The 16964-nt window shown below is 43.1% G+C and overlaps 1 protein-coding gene across 2 annotated transcripts; it reads right to left on the reverse strand.

Moving 5' to 3' along the window:
• Positions 1-1183: 1183 nt before the first annotated feature.
• On the reverse strand, positions 1184-16510 carry Nkrf (NFKB repressing factor). Of its 2 annotated transcripts, none has more exons than XM_090325982.1 (3): positions 16224-16510; positions 5761-5891; positions 1184-4232 (listed from the first exon to the last, which is right to left on the reverse strand). In XM_090325982.1, exons 1-3 carry the CDS (start codon positions 16487-16489, stop codon positions 2275-2277), a joined length of 2355 nt encoding a protein of 784 aa, XP_090182108.1. In that variant the 5' UTR covers positions 16490-16510; the 3' UTR covers positions 1184-2274. The 2 variants fall into 2 exon arrangements, with proteins under 2 accessions (XP_090182108.1, XP_090182109.1); XM_090325983.1 differs by lacking the exon at positions 16224-16510 and adding an exon at positions 8002-8169 and having other exon boundaries at positions 1187-4232.
• Between the last annotated feature and the right edge of the window lie 454 nt (positions 16511-16964).

The raw sequence follows: 16964 nt of genomic DNA on the forward strand, positions 1-16964 counted from the left end.
AAGAAGAAATGTGAAAAGTCAATTTTTCTTTTTGCCAAACATGGGGCCTGAACTCAGGGCCTGGGTGCTGTCTCTGGGCCTCTTTGTGCTCAAGGCACTCTACCATTTGTGCCACAGGTGCCACTTCTGGCATTTTCTGAGTAGCTTTTTGGATGTAAGAGCCTCACTGATTTTGCTGCTTGGGCTGGCACTGAACCACAATCCTCAGATCTCAGCCTCCTAAGAAGCTAGGGTTACAGGCAGGGGCCACAGGCGACTGGCTAAAAGTCAAGGTTTCATACTTTGTAATCTCCAAAGCCACTCTTATTCAAGAAAAATCCCGTCTTTTTTTTTTTTTTTTTTTTTTGGTCAGTCGTGGGGCTTGAACTCTGGACCTGGGCACTGTCCCTGAGCTCTTCAGCTCAAGGCTAGCACTCTACCACTTAAAGCCACAGCGCCAGTTTCAGTTTTTTGGTGGTTAATTGGAGGCTAAGTCTCATAGATTTTTGTGCCCGGGCTGGTTTTAAACCCTGATCATCATCTCAGCTTCCTGAGTAGTTAGGATTACAGGTGTGAGCCTCCAGCACCCAGCCCCCCAAGTTTTTCTAACTCACTAACTGAACCAGTTTCCCAAAGTGAGTTCCTTTAGCAATTCCTAATACACGAAGGTCCAAAATAAAACGCACACCTCTTTTCTTAAAAGGACATTCACCACAGGAAGATACTAGAAAGCAAGTATCAAACACTGTTAGTGACAACTGGTCCTTATGAGTTAGAGAGATTCAAGTGGAAAGGCTAATATTCTTCAATCATTTAACTATCATTTAGTGTAAAATATAAACATTGGGCAAAGGAAACTACTCTTTCTTATGCCTGCCGAACATTTTAAGACACTACAAACAACCTGATGCATCTAAAAAAAACATCTCACTGAAGGGCTTAATGAACAATAATATCTGTGCTGTTCTAGGAAGGTGAGGATGTGCTCGATTTATCTGAAATGTAACACCCAAATCATATACAAGGGACTAGCCTAAGATTTCGCTGAAGCTAGCCTGTTGGTGCATAGGAAAAAGCATGCTGGGTGACTGATTTCTGTTCCCATCTGCTTAACCATTGCATCCATCCACATGTGCTTCACAAGGGACGTGTTTTCTGCAAATACCACTTCCCTTCTGCAGATTCAGACCCCCAAATCTAGTCGAGACTAGGCTGCAACCCAGAAATAAGCACACCACTATTTTGATCAACTCTGGCTCCTTTTGTTTATTCAGGAAGCATACACTAATTCTTTTTATACATTTTTTTTACATTCCAGAAATAAGCGAAAAATAGCAGTTTTAAATATGTTACAAAGTTGGCTTTGGGGATTTAATAAGCTTTTTTTTTGTCCTTTTTTTGAGAGAGAGGGACCAGCCAACTGACCTTTGCATCAAAGCACCAATGTATCTTCAGTCTTTTATCAAGCTCTGCCACAGCTGTGGTTGCCCAGGATATGCTGTACATCCAAACCATGGCAGAGCTACAATGGAGAGTTGCTGTGAGTCTCTCTGCAAGGCACCAAGAACAAACAGTTCGAGCTTCCTTCCTTCCAGTGAATGAAAAGTTCCTTGTGAAACTTTTTCAACTGCTCTCTCAAGTAGTGCTCTCTCAGCATGAAGACTAGGATTTGTTAAAACTTATAGATCACAAGGTACAGTGAATCACTTTCAATACTCTGAAAATCACATGACTTGAAGTTATAAATAAATGAACAAAGTACTTTTAAGAAAGGTTTACATCATTTAGCTGACATTTACACGTACAGCACAATTTACTGTTAAACATTCTATAACTGGCTTCACACAAAGATGAAAAGAGATCATACAAAAATGAGCTGACATTTTCCCAGAAGTCTGGAATTAAAACTGCAGTTTAACTGGAGTCAATATTGACTTGACATATATATTGTTGCAGATTGCTGTACTATGTATGCCCTTTAAAAGGTGAACTTCTTTCTCAGGGTGAGATTTCATTTGGATGTGTTCTTGCTTGAGCAAACTACTAAAATTCCAAGGGGCACGGGCATTATCAAGAGACACAAACAGTAACTGCACAATATTATCTGCGGGACGAAGCTAGTACAAGTAAGATGGATTTCTCCAGATTCTAATACCTAATAAAGCTCTACATGAAATGAACAAGGTGAAACATCTTAAGAATGACTAGTACTCTGCGACCAGAACATGTGGCGTTTTCCTTTTGACCACAGAGCTGCCTCATTAGGCATTAAGAAAATAAAATGGAGTAGGCTCTTCAATTCGCTTGAGGCATAACAAGCTCATAATGCCCCACTTGGCCTTCCTGTTTGAGTTGGTCTAGGAGGTCTTCCTTCCGCCGTTTTCTACCTACCACCAGGTACCTATCATGGCCCACCCCGTGAGACTTACTCTTCAGGCCATACTTCTGAGCAATCTGATGAATCTGCTTCCGTTCATCATTGGTCAACTCGGTGGAGAAGGTCAAATCCGTGTGGCTCTCGGAGCGGGCGTAGTTGCGGATGATCTGTTCAATATCTCTCTTGGCAATTTTGTTGACCCTCTCTACATCAAGACCTAGCCCTTCCCGCTTATGCTGCTCCTTGACAGAGATAGGCTCCCGTATGCCTTCGCCTGATTTACCTAAACCACCACCAGTCCAGCCCATCTTTCTCAGCAGCTGATTCCCTATGTTATCTTCTCGGATTTGTTGTTTGTAAGCCTCTTCTGCAGAACGGCCCTGGATCTCATTTCTGGAAATCACATCTTCCACTGTTCCTTTCTTCAGGTTGTTGATGACAGTTGGCTGGGTCTTTTTGAGGGTTTTCACAGCTTCCCCAGCAGCTTCGTATTTGACACTTTTCTTCACCCCAACGGCTTCTGCGATGACTTCACTTTCCAGAATCACTTTGCATTTCCAGCGGAGGCCAGTCATCCTTTCGTACACGTACTCAATTGTCATGCGGTTGAACTGAGCCGTGTCATTCAGTGTGCACACGGGATTCGAGGAGTTCTCGTACACGACAAGGTCCTTTATATCTTTCTTCTTTCCAGATCCTCTGGGTGAAGAGCCCGAATGGCACTGCAGACTTTTCACAGATGGGTATGTGGGCTGCGTTTTCTGGAGAATTTTCAGAGCCTCGTCGGCAGCTGCATGCTTACTTGTTTTCTTGGTTCCATAACCTTCGGCTAGGCAGTGATCTTGCAAAAACACTCGACAACGCCATGTGCGATTTGGCATCATCTCGTATTTGTACTCGACTGACATTTTGTTGAATGAGGCAGAATTGTTAAGGATGCCAATTGCATCATTTGCATTTTCAGTAATGACGAAATTGGTCCAGTGTTTGGCAGAAGCATTAAAGATGGGTTGGCCGGAAGCATCTTTCCCCAGCACCACCACGTCTTCTGGGGGTTTCAGAGCTGGAGGAAAGTCATAGGAAAGCACACCGATCTGACACACTACCAGGTCCTCTCCAATCGTGTGCTTAAATTTCCGCCGGACAACTCTAACCTCAATACACTTCTGCAAAAGTTTTACAGCTAGCTCAGTAGCACGATCCCTGGACCCATTCTTGCTGCCAGCATAACCTGTAGTTAAGTAGATATTTTGGCATCTCACTTCACAAGCGTAGCCGTCTGTGAGCAGTTTTTTATTTTTGGGGATGTCAGCAGGAGGGATTTCTTTTAAAGGAGCATATATATACTCAGGGTTGGTCTTACAAGCCTGGATACATCGAGTTAGCATGTATGTGTAATTAATCTTATCAGAGCCAGCAGTCATCTCAGGATTAGAAAGGTTCTTCCAAATAGTTGCTGTTAGTTTTTCAATAAAATACTGCTTCTCAGCGACCACTGACTCGGGGTATGTTTGGGATGAGGCCGGCTCAGGAGCTGGCTGAGAGTTAGCCTGCTGGGAGGTACTGCCCGGGGCAGGGCTCCCACTCTCAAAATACATGTTGGTCGTGACAGGTTGATCTTTTGTGAAAATAAAGCCTGACGAATCACAATACTGAGAATTCCCATCTTGCACACTGAAAGAGTCTTGAGTATAATCTTGGTAGATGTTGCGTGGCATGGTAGTAAAATGTGTTTGTTCCGTTCCCTCTTTTGTTTGAGGGCCATAAGGATCTTCCTGTCTTTCATCTTTTGAACTACTAGCTACAAAATGTACAGGCTCAAAACGAGGTCTCGCATGGAATTTGGAACCGGCTTGCTTTTTAGGAGGATTCTGACCTACAGAATGAGTGAAATTTACAATTCATTAAAATGAGGATAACTTCTGAAGACCCAAACAGGAAAATTGTACCAACTATATTATTTGCAAGATGCACTATTGGTACAGCAAATGTCCCGTCACAAAAACCTTCAAAGTCATTAGGGTGAAGGGACTCATATCAATGTAATAGTAGGGGAGGGGGTGTTCACGGTCTTTCTATGTGTAAGGGAAGCTTTTTTTGGGTGCCAGTCCTGGGGCTTGAACTCAGGGCCTGGGCATGGTCCCTGAGCATCTTTTGCTCAAGGCTAGTGTTCTACTACTTGAGCCGCTTGTGATTTTTCTGGTGGTTAATTCCAGATAAGAGTCTCATAGGTTTTCCTGCCTGGACTGACTTTGAACCACAAACCTCAGATCTCAGCCTCCTGAGTAGCTAGAATTACAGGAGTGAGCCACCAGCATCCTATTAAGGGATAAGTCTTGAAAGGAAATAGACCACAAGAACAAATGTGCAAGGTCATTACCATGCACGACTGGAGAGTTCTTTGGTGTCAAATGAGCTGAAGCACAGGTACAACATAGTGTTCACCTGTTCTGGAACATAAAGTATACTGGAAGGATGTTCTAGTACAATTTCTTACTACTCACTGAAGGGTTATAAATGGAACAGATGGTTCTAAAGTAATAGAGATGATGACCAGAGACATTTACAAAACCTTTCTCTTTGGTGTCAGAGATCAGTAATTCTGCAATATTACTTTATACAGTTATAACTCAAAAAAATGAAAAAAGAAAAATTAAAGGAAAAAGTCATCAAAAGATGCGAAAGGTTTTTCAATGAAAATATTAATACTGTGCTATTCTGTACAACAGGCTGGTAACTATACTGTATTTCTAGAACAGACAGGTAAATACAAATGCTCTGTGTGGAAAGCCCATTCAAATCTACAGAAGAGCTCGGTTAAGACTATACTAGACACTGGCACTCTCTTGCCAGTGGAAAAGCTGGTCCATTCTGGATCCATCCAAAGGATGTTATTACTTAGATGACCAAATGATCCCAGCATAAGGTTGTTCTACTTAGAGGGAGGTCCCTTGACATACACTTGAAGAATAGCATTATAGCATGTCTTCAGTATTCTTAGCTTTCGGTTCTAGTTAGTTAGCATCCTCAAACAAAAAAAAAAAATAAGACTTCCCTACATTTAAAAATCTTTTATCTGGGGCTGGGAGTTTGGCCTAGTGGTAAAGTGCTTGCCTAGCATGCACGAAGACCCAGGTTTGATTCCTCAGTCCCACATACATAGAAAAAAGCCAGAAGTGGAGCTGTGGCTCAAGTGGTAGAGCTCTGGCCTTGAGAAAGCCCAAGGACAGTGCTCATGCCCTGAGCTGAAGCCCAGGACTGGCACCAAAAAAAACCCCAAAAAACAAAAAAAACCTTTTATCTGTGTAAGAACCAATGTTACCAATGTAACTTAAAACCACATGCATATATTTTCTAAAGCCATACTTCTTTAAATTCCACCTTTCCAAAAGAAGTATACTCACCATCATATGTTGAGAGGTGGCGTTTTTGGCCTTTGGAAGGTTTAGGCAGCATCAGGTCATATGAAGGCATCTCCCCAATATCAATACCTTCAGCCATTTGGAGAATTTTCTCCATCAAGTGTGGGCTATACCTGTTTAAGTAAATATAATCTACAGTTAAAACAGTTGAAGATATAGCTTGTAGAATTTTTTTTCTTTTTAACTTTCTAAATGAGCAAATCTTATCACTGCTCACACAGAAATTTATCAATAGGGTATTTGGCTATAAAATCAAAGATTTAGCCCTAAAATACCTATCTATGAAATCAGTAACTGTAGTACTTATTAGGAACAATATTTTTCAACATAAGACATAGAAACATAAAATCAAAAAAGCCAAATAATAAGAACATGAGGCCCTGAGTTCAAACCATATCACCAGTGCATGCACCTCTAGCCTACAAGCACATAACCACCTACAAAATAGTGACAATACCAAATGCTGGCAAGAATGCAAAAAACTGGATTCCTCAGACATTACTAGAGGGGATATAAAATGGTATGGTCACTGACAGTTTATTATAAAAACTTATGTGTGGGGGTGGGTGGTGGGTGGTGGAGGGTAATGGGCACCAAGACATGTGGAAGGGTATCAATGTATGTGAATTAATGCACCTTCTATCTGGCAAATATCATGTAACCCTTTTATTAATTTCAATAAAAAAACTTATGTGCACATGAAAACTTGTATATGAATGTTCACAATAGCTTGATTGTGTGTGTGTGTGTGTGTGTGTGTGTATGCCAGTCTTGGGGCTTGAACTTAGGGCCTTGGTGCTATATTTGAGCTTTTTTGCTCAAGGCTAACACTCTACAACTTGAGCCATAGCCATACTTCTAGCTTTTAGGAGCTTAACTGGAGATAGTTTCCTGGACTTTCCCATGCTTTAAATCACAATCCTCAGATATTAGTCTCTTGAGTAGCTAGGATTACAGGTATGAGCCACTGGTGTGCAGCAATAGCTTGATTTTTAAAGGGCTTAGATATAGTCAATTCAGATATCTTTCTTGTTGTTGTTGGGGGGGGGGTCCTTGAACTCTGGGCCTGGTGCTGTCCCTCATCTCTTCAGCTCAAAGTTAGTGAACCACAGTGCCACCTCCCACTTCTGGTTTTCTGGCGGTTAATTGGAGATAAGAGTCTCAGAGGACTAAAAAATCCGAGATGGCTTTGAACTGTAATCCTCAGATCTCAGCCTCCTGAGTAGCTAGGATTACAGGCGTGAGCCACTGGCACTCAGCCAGATAATCTTTCAAGTGGTAAAAGGTTCAACTCTGGCAAATACACGCCACAGAACACCACACAGCAACAAAAAAGAGTAAACTACAGATATGATATGGCTGCAGAAGGAAAATAGGAGGGATTTTTGTACTGAATATTCAATATTTTGACCATGGTAGTAGATACAAAAACCTCTCAAAAACTACATACAACAAATTATATGAAAATAAATACCGACATAATCTAGTAAATTTGAGGGAATCTGGAGTAAAATTAGTTGAGGATGATAAAGTCATTATCCTAGTTGTGTTACTGTAATTTTAAAAGCTGTTACCTCTGGGGGGTTAAATGAAGGTCGACACTGGGCATCTCTTTGTAGTGCTTACTACAACTTCAAATGAATCTACAATAATCTCGATTAAATATTTCACTTAAAAAATTGGATGTTTCAGGCCAGGAGCGTAGTGTAGTGGTAGAATGCTTGCCTAGCATGCATGAAGTATTGGGTTCGATTCGGGGCTGTGGCTCAAGTGGCAGAGCACTAGCCTTGAGCAAAAGTGTCCAAGCACAGAGTCAAAGCCCTGAGTTCAAGCTCCAGGATTGGCAAAAAAAGAAATTGGATGTTTCAGAAACAGCTGGAAGTAGTACTGTGGCTCAAGTGGCAGAGTGCTAGCCTTGAGCAAAAAGTGTTCCAAAGATAGTGCCCAGGCCCTGGCTTCAAGGCCAGGACTGGCCAAAAAAAAAATGGACTCATCTCCAATTAAACAGTAAGAAGCTGGAAGTGGTGCTATGGCTCAAGTGGTAGTGTACTAGCCTTGAGCAAAGAAGCTCAGGAGCAGTGCGAAGGCCCTGAGTATAAGTCCAGGACTGACACACACCAAAAAACATGGGACAAACTGGACTTGATGCAATAGGACACACACATGCCAGTACTGGGGCCTCATGTTTTCACTTGGCTTTTTTGATTAAGACTGGTGCTTTACCAGTTGAGCTGCAGCCTTTTGCTGGTTAACTGGAGGTAAGACTTCCTGGCTTTCCTGTTGTGCTGCTTTTCAATTTTGATCCTCAGATCTCAGCTTCCTAAGGAGTTGGGATTATAGGTGTGAGCCACTGGTTCCCAGCAACACTTTTTTTTTGGGGGGGGGCTGATCATGGGGCTTGAACTCTGAACCTGGGTGCTGTCTCTGTGCTCTTTTTTTTTTCCAGTCCTGGGCCTTGAACTCAGGGCCTGGGCACTGTCCTTGGGCTTTCTCAAGGCTAAAGCTCTACCATTTGAGTCATAGCACCATTTCTGGCTTTTTTTTTTCGTATGTATGTGGTACTGAGGAATCAAACCTGGGTCTTTGTGCATGCTAGGCAAGCACTCTACCAATAGGCTAAACTCCTGTCCCTGTGCTCTACCACTTTGAGTCACAGCACTACTTCTGGTTTTTGGTGGTTAATTGGAGATTAGAGTCTCAGTGAGTTTTGTACCTCGGCTGTCTTTGAACCACGATCATCACATCTCAGCCTCCAGAGTAGCTAGAATTACAGGTGTGAGCCACCAATGCCTGGCTGTCATTACACTGTTTTTCAAGTATCTTCTCCTGCAAAAAACTGAACCTGAACCTAATCAATAAGTCCCTAACACCCTAAATCACGTTAAGCACTACTGCAACCATTTTTCCAGCCAACTGGTAGCTCAAGTTTATAATCTTAGCTACTTGGGAGACTGAGATTTGAGGACTGAAGTGAGAGCCAATGTGGGCAGACAAGTCCGAGAAATCTCCAGTTAATCAGCAAAAGGATAGAATGGAGATGTGTCTCAAAAGGTGGTGCAACATGTGCAGAAAAACTAAGCAGGTACCCAGTTTACTCATTAATATATGAAAATAAAGTTAGGTGGGAAATAATTATAGGCTAAGAAAACAGGTTGTGTTGGTAATCCTAGCTACTCAGGGCGCTGAGATCCGTGAATGAGAATTTAAAGCCAGCAATGACAGAAAAGGCCATGAGACTATTATTTCCAATTTACCAGCAAAAAGACAGAAGTGGTGGCATAGTTGAAATGGTAAAATGACAGAGCAAAGCTCTGTACTTGTTCAAGCCCCAGTACTGGCAAAAAAAAAAGTCTAACTCTCAAACATTATAAATTCTGTATATATAACTCTGTTAAAATGTAGGAGCCCAATTTCCAAAGTATAAGTTAAAAATGATGAAAATTAGAAGTCTACAACTCTTGAATAATCTCACATTTGCTACCAAGATTAGTAATCCAAGCTACTCACCTTGAGCTCTTGTCAAGATTCTCTAGACCTTCAATAAGAGCCTGTTCCAAGTATAGTGTGTATGTATACTGAACATGGTATACATGTCATACAAAACCGCACAAGGTAGGGGCTCACTTCATTTAAACTTATCTTTTTTCTCAAATTCCTTCCAGCACTAGTAATCATGATACCTATTTACTGTTCCCTACTCATTACAATGGCCACAAAATTCAGCAGCTCCCAAAGACTAAAACTAAAACTGCGTAGGATGCCAAAAGTCAGGTTGTCTGTCCTTTATTGTGAAGTCATGATACCAAAGATGCCTAGCTAGCTTGAACAAGAATAGTAATGACAATACCATATGTATCTAAGGCTCAATTATTCAAAGAACAAGGCAAATATTAACCTAGAGTCTTTAATAAGGTCACTAGGATTTCATTCTGTTTCTAAAATTACCCACCCACAGAAAAACAGCTAAGGATAAAGAAGCTGTTCTACAAATGTGAAACAAATCACAGCAATAAAGCTTTAATTACTCAGTCTTCCATAGTGCCTTTTCTTAAAAAAAATTACTATTTTTTTCTTTATAATGGTGAGGTACAGAGGAATTGCGGTTACTTAAGTCAGGCAAACAGTACATTTTTTTTCTTTTTCTTTTTTTGCCAGTCCTGGGGTTTAGACAGTCCTTGGGCTTTCTCTATCACTTGAGCAACAGCACCACCTCGGGATTTTTTTTATGTATGTGGTACCAAGGAATCGAACCCGGGTCTTCATGCATGCTAGGCAAACACTCTATGACTAAGCCAAACTCCTGGCCCTGAGACTTTTATTTTCAATAAATTACTCAAAAACCCAGAGGTTCAGGGATAGTACCCAGACCCTAAGTTCAAGCCCCAAATGCTGGTGGCTCATGTCTATAATCTTAAAAGGCTAATTGCTAAGGATCACATTTCAAAGCCAACCCAGACAGGAAAGTCTTTGAGACTTTTTTTTCTTTATTGTTATTAAAAGGTCATTTACAGACAGGTTACCATTTGTTTTTCTTTTCTTTTTTTCTTTCTTTCTTTTTTTTTTCTTTTGCCAGTCCTGGGGACTGAACTCAGGGCCTGAGCACTTGGGCTTTTTCCTCAAGGCTAGAGCTCTGCCACTTGAGCTACAGCACCATTTCTCACTTTTCTATAGTTATGTGGTACGGAGGAATAGAATCTGGGTCTTTGTGCATGCTAGGCAAGCACTATATTCCTAGGCAAAACTCTCAGTGTCCGCTTTCTTCTTCTTCTTTTTTCTTTCTCTTGCCAGTCCTGTGGCTTGAACTCAGGGCCTGGGCAGTGTCCTTGGACAATTTTGCTCAAGGCTAGTGCTGTGCCACTTGAGCCACAGAGCCACTTCCGGCTTTTCTGTGTATATGGTACTGAGGAATCAAACTCAGGGCTTTGTACACGCTAGGTGAGCACTCTACTAGCTTACACTCCTGGCCCTCTGCTTTCTTAAATATATATGGGTATAGATGTACACCCATAGGTATATACCCCCATGGTGTACACATACACACACACACAGGTATATATGCCAGCCAGTGGTAGTGTACTACCTTAGCATGCATGAGACCCTGGATTTGAACCCACTTACTATAAAATGAATAATTTGTAAGCAAAAATTGCACAGATCCCTAGATATACATATCAACAATAATGTAAGTGCTATATCTGGAGTTGATTTAAAAACTACACTCATTTTTCAGTAGCCACAACACATTATCTTAGAAGTTGCTTATACAAAAAAAAAATCTTGCCAGGTGTGGTGGCTCATGCCTGCAATCCTAGCAACGTTCAAGCCAGGCCAGCCTGGGCACTAAAGACCCTAAAGACCACGAGACTCCAATTAACCACTAGAAAGCTGGAAGTGGTGCTGTGGCTCGAGGAACAGCGCTCAGGCTCAGAGTCCAAGCCCCAGGACCAACAACAAAAAAACCCTTGGCAGGCTGTTTATGAAAGCAGACAAGAACTAATTTCAGCCATTTGAGTTTCCAGTTTGCTTAGATGATGAGGAAATATAGTTAAAAAAAAAGTGGCTGTTTGGGGCTAGGAGTTTGGTCTAGTGGTAGAGTGCCTGCCTAGCATGCATGAAGACCTGGGTTTAATTCCTTGGTACCACATACATAGAAAAGGCCAGAAGTGGTGCTGTGTCTCAAGTGGTAGAGCTCTAGCCCTGAGAAAGTCAAGGACAGTGCTCAAGCCCTGAGTTCAGGCCCAGGACTGGCGAAAGAAAAAACAAACAAAGCAGTAGTTCCTGGATCAGCACCATGACCACCAGTTGGGAACTTGATAGAAATGGAAATTCTGAGACCTTCCATTAGAAACCCTAGGGGAGGACCCAGGAAATAGGTGACTGTGTGTGATTGTGTATGCCTGAGCATGTGCTCTACCACCTGAGCCAAAGCTAAACTTTTGGAGTTTCTGTTGGTTAATTGGAGATAAGACAGACCTCCCTGCCCTCACTCTCCCAGCTTTTCCCATCCCCCACTCAAATTGAACTATATTACCATAGTGGTTTTCCTTTTTGCCAGTCTTGGGGCTTGAACTCAGGACTTAGGCATTCTCCCTGAGCTTCTTTTGCTCAAGATTAGCGCTCTACCACTCGAGCCACAGGGCCACTTTTAGCCTTTTCTCTTTATGTGGCACTGAGGAATTGAACCCAGAGTTTCATGCATGCTACATGAGCATTCTACCACTAAAACACACTACCAACTCCTCCTTATGTCTTTTTTTTTGCCAGTCCTGGGCTTGAGCTCAGGGCCTGAGCAATGTCCTTGGACTTTCTCAAGGCTAGAGCTCTACCACTTGAGCCTCAGCACCACTTCCGGCTTTTTTCTATGTATGTGGTACCAAGGAATCGAACCCGGGTCTTCATGCATGCTAGGCAAGCACTTTAACCACTAGGCCAAACTCCCGGCCCTCCTTATGTCTTCTTAATGAGACTCCTCAGATCTTGGGTGTGGGGTGGCTTGATCCCTGTCCTCTGTGGAAGAGAAAGGGACACATTCCTATGATCCTCAGACCAGTCTCTCGAATAGCTATGACTATAGGCATTATCCACCAGTGTATAACTGACTACTACTACTACTACTATTTTTTGTCAGTCCTGGGGCTTGAACTCAGGATCTGGGCACTGTCCCTGACCTTCTTTTTAACAAGGGTAGCATTCTACCACTTGAGCCACAGCACCACCTTTGTTTTTTTCTATTGATGTAGTACTGAAGAATCGAACCCAGGACTTCATGCATGCTAGGCAAGCAGTCTACCATAAACCACATTCCCAGCTCCTGACTATTTTTGAGACAGGGTCCTGCTTATAATCCAGAGTGGCCTAGATCTTAATGTCTCCCAAATACTGAAGATATAGGTGTGAACTGTACCACATCTCCCCAATGGGTAATGAGTAAGAACACTATAGTCATAAAAGTATTCAAATCTGTTTCTCAGAAATCGACAAAGGGAGGAAACAGGGTCTGCTTCTCTACACACCTGAATTCCTCCTGTTTTAGTCATAAGGAAATTTTCAAAGATATCTTTGAATGAGTATTTTATTTTGGCCCCAACTCCAATGCAACACAAAATAACTTGCCAGAAGAAAGTAAGTTCCTTTTAGCTAGGTCTGTTTCTCTCTTTTCTCTCTTCTTCTTCTTTTTCCTTTTTTTTTTGGTGAGTCATGGGGCTTGAACTTGGCCTGGGTGCTGTCCCTGAGCTCTTCAGCACAAGGCTACCACCCTACCCTTGAGCTGAGCCCCACTTCCCGGTTTTTCTAGAAGTTAACTGGAGATAAGAGTCTCAGGTCCTTTTGTGCCCAGGCTGGCTTTGAACCTTGAACCTCATATCTCAGCCTCCTGAGTAACTAGGATTAACAGGCGTGAGCTATTGCGCCTGGCCTTTCTTCTTCTTCTTCTTTCTTTTTTTTTTTTTTGGTTTCTTTTTGCTAGTCCTGGGGCTTGAACTCAGGGACTGGGCACTGTCCTTGAGTGTACTTAAGGCTATACCTTTTGAGCCACAGCACCACTTCTGGCTTTTTCTGTGTATGTGGTACTGAGAAATCGAACCCAGGATTTTATGCTTGCTAGGTAAGCACTCTACCATTAGGCCACACCCCTCCTTCCTTTTTTTTTTTTTTGCTCGGTTTTGGGACTTAAAACTCTGGGCCTGGGTGCTGTCCCTAAGCTTTTCAGCTCAAGGCCTACCCCCTGAGCCACAACGCCACTTCTAGTTTTCTGGTAGTTAATTGGAGATCAGAGTATCATGGACTTTAGTGCCTGGGTTGGCTTTGAACAGTGATCCTCAGATCTCAACCTCCTGAGTAGCTAGGATTATAGGTGTGAGCCACAGCACCTGGCCCTTTTTATGTGTGTGCCAGTCTTGGGACTTAAACTCAAGACCTGGGTACTCTCCCTGAGCTTCTTTGGCTCACGGCTAGTGCTCTACCACTTCAGCCATAGTTCTAGTTCCATCTTTTTGGTGCTTTAGTGGAGATGAGTCTCACAGACATTCTCTGCCCAGGCTGGCTTCCAACTATGATCTTCAGCCTCCTGAATAGCTGAGATTACAGGGATGAGCCACCAGTGCCCAACCCTTCTGCTAGTTTCATCCTTGTTCATAGTGTTGTAGATATCAAACTGGAACCTTGAAAAACAATAAACAAGTTTAGAAAGGCCAAAGCCATTATATACTCTTCAGTTTGCTTAACAGTAGTAATCTGTCACAAAAACAGTGGCTCTACCCACATCATGCACTCAAATATAGATATTACCCCTCTTAAGATGAACCTCAACATAAAGCCTATGTGAAGTAGATCATACCAGGTGCCTACCTTCCAGGATTCAGATAAAATGTAAGCATGAGGTCATTACTTCAGCTATTTGATAACTGACTTGGCTACCAAGTAACAAGATTTTTTACATACAAAAGACAGAATTGCATACCTATGCTCATATATAGAATATCCAAGATACGTGCGTTGCTTTGAAAGTCAATTACCAGTGATTACTGGCTTGGTCTGTGTTCATGTCCTGAGCTGTAACGCTAAAGATTTTCTTAGTTTGTTTCATTTCTGATCCATCCATCCCTAAAATGGGAGCTGTGTCGCAGTGAAAAGAGCATCAGACTGAACATCAGAAGATCTGAGTCCTACCTCCAATTGTAGGATCGTGAACAAGTAACTCAACTTCGTGCTCTCCACTGATTTAGCTATAAAAATTAGGTCTCCAAACCTCCAAAGTTGTTGTAAAGATCAGATATATTTTAAATGTGTTGTACAAATAAAGCTGTAAACATTCATTCATCCCTCAGACATTTAACAGGCAGCTATTACGCAGCCAGTATTCACCTAGGACTGCTGATGGTATGAATAAAAAAGTAAAATTCCCTCCTCTGCCATCCCCCCCCAACAGCTTGCATTGCTAGTGAAAGGTTAGATTTTATTATTAATATAAAGGATGGTTTTATACAAATAAAGGATGGTTATTCTTCCTTATGAAAGATGTTTTTAAGATTCAGATTCCCCCTGGCGTTCTGTGATATTAAGGAGACTTAAAGGTACTTTATCAATTGCAACAACATTGCTATGTGAAGGTCACCTGGATCTAACTTACTGGGACTTCCCCAGTAGTGACCAGTTCATCCAGTGAAATAAATATTACGTCCTATAGGAAGTTATCAGGCTTAGAGAAGACAGAAAAAAGAAATTCTGTGAGAAAAGAAAAGCATCACATTGGATGCCATATTTATCAATTTAGGCTTGGAGTGGACAAGCCTATTTTTCAGCATCTTTAAATGTCATTCCTAGAACTGAATTGGTAGAATTGGATTGGATCATTTTCCAGAATTTATTATCCTTCTTAATTAAAAAAAAAAGTCACACTTAGAAAGCAATGTCCAAAAAAAAAAGGAAGCTTCTCAGTCTATCAAAGGAATGATGTGTCTAGTAAAAGGCCAATTTGAGGGTTCTGAAGGACAGAAGTCCATGCAGCCAATTCATAGGGAGAAAAAAAACTGCGTTGATATCACACTGCAGTGTCTATTGAATGCAAAGAGCTTCCAAAGAGGCCTGCGTCTCTCTTCAGAAGGTTCTAGGAATTGAGTGAAAACACATACAGAAACACACGCGTACATCTTAAAACCTCATCCAGTGACCCCCATGTTAATCTGTATGATCCCCTTTAATGTAAGAAGAGGATAATTCATTTTTACAGCAGATATTTCCATTTCTTTGTCTGAAGCTCAGACACATTATGCGCAAATCTAAGCAAGCTTGACACTGCGGCTTATAGAGACCTGCTGCATATATGACTGCCACAGAAGACAGTAAAGACTCACCTATCTGGGCTGCTAGAAGAGAAGGAGTGCTTTATCTAATGCTAATGGCAGGAGAAAGTGGTCAGGAGGAACCTAACATTAGAGTAGCGTTGTCCCTAAGCTGCAAATTCCCTTCATGGCCCTCGGAAACCCTACAGAAAATTCTCTGCAGATACTGCATCCTTGGAAGGCCCTATGCAGCTTTAAGGTACTGGCATTCATCATTTTCCCACGCCCTCCAATTCCATCAGCAACCACAATCACTACCTGTCAATAATCAATACGCCTCTTGCAGTCGCTGCTTTATCTCCATTCCTTGTTGTGGAGGGGCTGCGAATCTGCGCAACGTCCTAGCTACTAGGTCCATTCCCTGTCTCCCTTGCTCTGTCACGCCATCCTATGGCAATCGTGGAGTATCCTAGTGTCCTCAGGCACCTTGAAATGTAGCTTCCAAGCCAAGCATCTCCCATCCTTGTTCCGGTCCCTAATCAACCAGCACCTCAGTGACTCCCTCCCCGATCTTCCTAATGCATCCACCCGCAATCACCGACCCCCTTCACCTATCTAACCCTCGACCCTCAGCCCGATCCCCCCCACCCCACCCCTGTTCCTCACCTGCAGCCCAGGAAGACGTGGTTGGTCCAAGCAGCGGAGAGCGCGAGGAGCTGATCGAGTGCAGCACCGGGATAGCTGTGCAGGTGTCGGCAGATGAAGCTGCGCCGCAGAGCCCACTGCCAGTCACTTTCGTGGCTATAGCGCCACTGCTCCAACACTGGCTCGGGCGGGGGCGGCGGGAGGGGCGGCGGCGGCGGCGGCGGGAGGGGGGGCAGCGGCGGTGGCGACAGGAAGTCGCCCCCCAACAGTAGACGTCCTCCAGCCATCTTCTCCGCCTCCAAGCAGGGAGGGGGTGAGGGGTGGGGGGCGGGGACCCTAGAGATGAAGCTGACTCGTGAGAGTGAGAGCGTGCGAGCCTGGAAGCCGACTGGGAGAGGAGGGCTGGCTGTGAGGGAGGGATCGGGTGAGGGACACTCAGAGGAAGCCACTCTGAGGAGTCTGGAGTGGAGAAGTAGGGGGACTATCGCTCAAAGGATAGAGGGGAGAAGTAAGAGCTCAAGTGCCGGCCGACCCCAGGGCGCACCCCTTCGGCACTGTTCCAACTCGTGGAGGAGCAAGAGGGGGTTTTCCTGTGTGCACTGGTGAAGCGCGCCCGTGGAAGCTAGCGAACCGCTTCACTTCGCTCCCTTGTCGGATACGCACAAGGCAACGCACGGCCCCGAAGAGTGGAAGAAGAAGGAAAAAAAAATGTTTTTTAAAGACACTAACCACTACTCCCCCCTCCTCAGGGCTGTAGCCTAC

The sequence above is a fragment of the Megascapheus bottae genome, chromosome X (genome assembly GCF_031878675.1).
Source record: "Megascapheus bottae isolate mThoBot1 chromosome X, mThoBot2.hap1, whole genome shotgun sequence".
Classification (NCBI taxonomy): domain Eukaryota; kingdom Metazoa; phylum Chordata; class Mammalia; order Rodentia; family Geomyidae; genus Megascapheus; species Megascapheus bottae.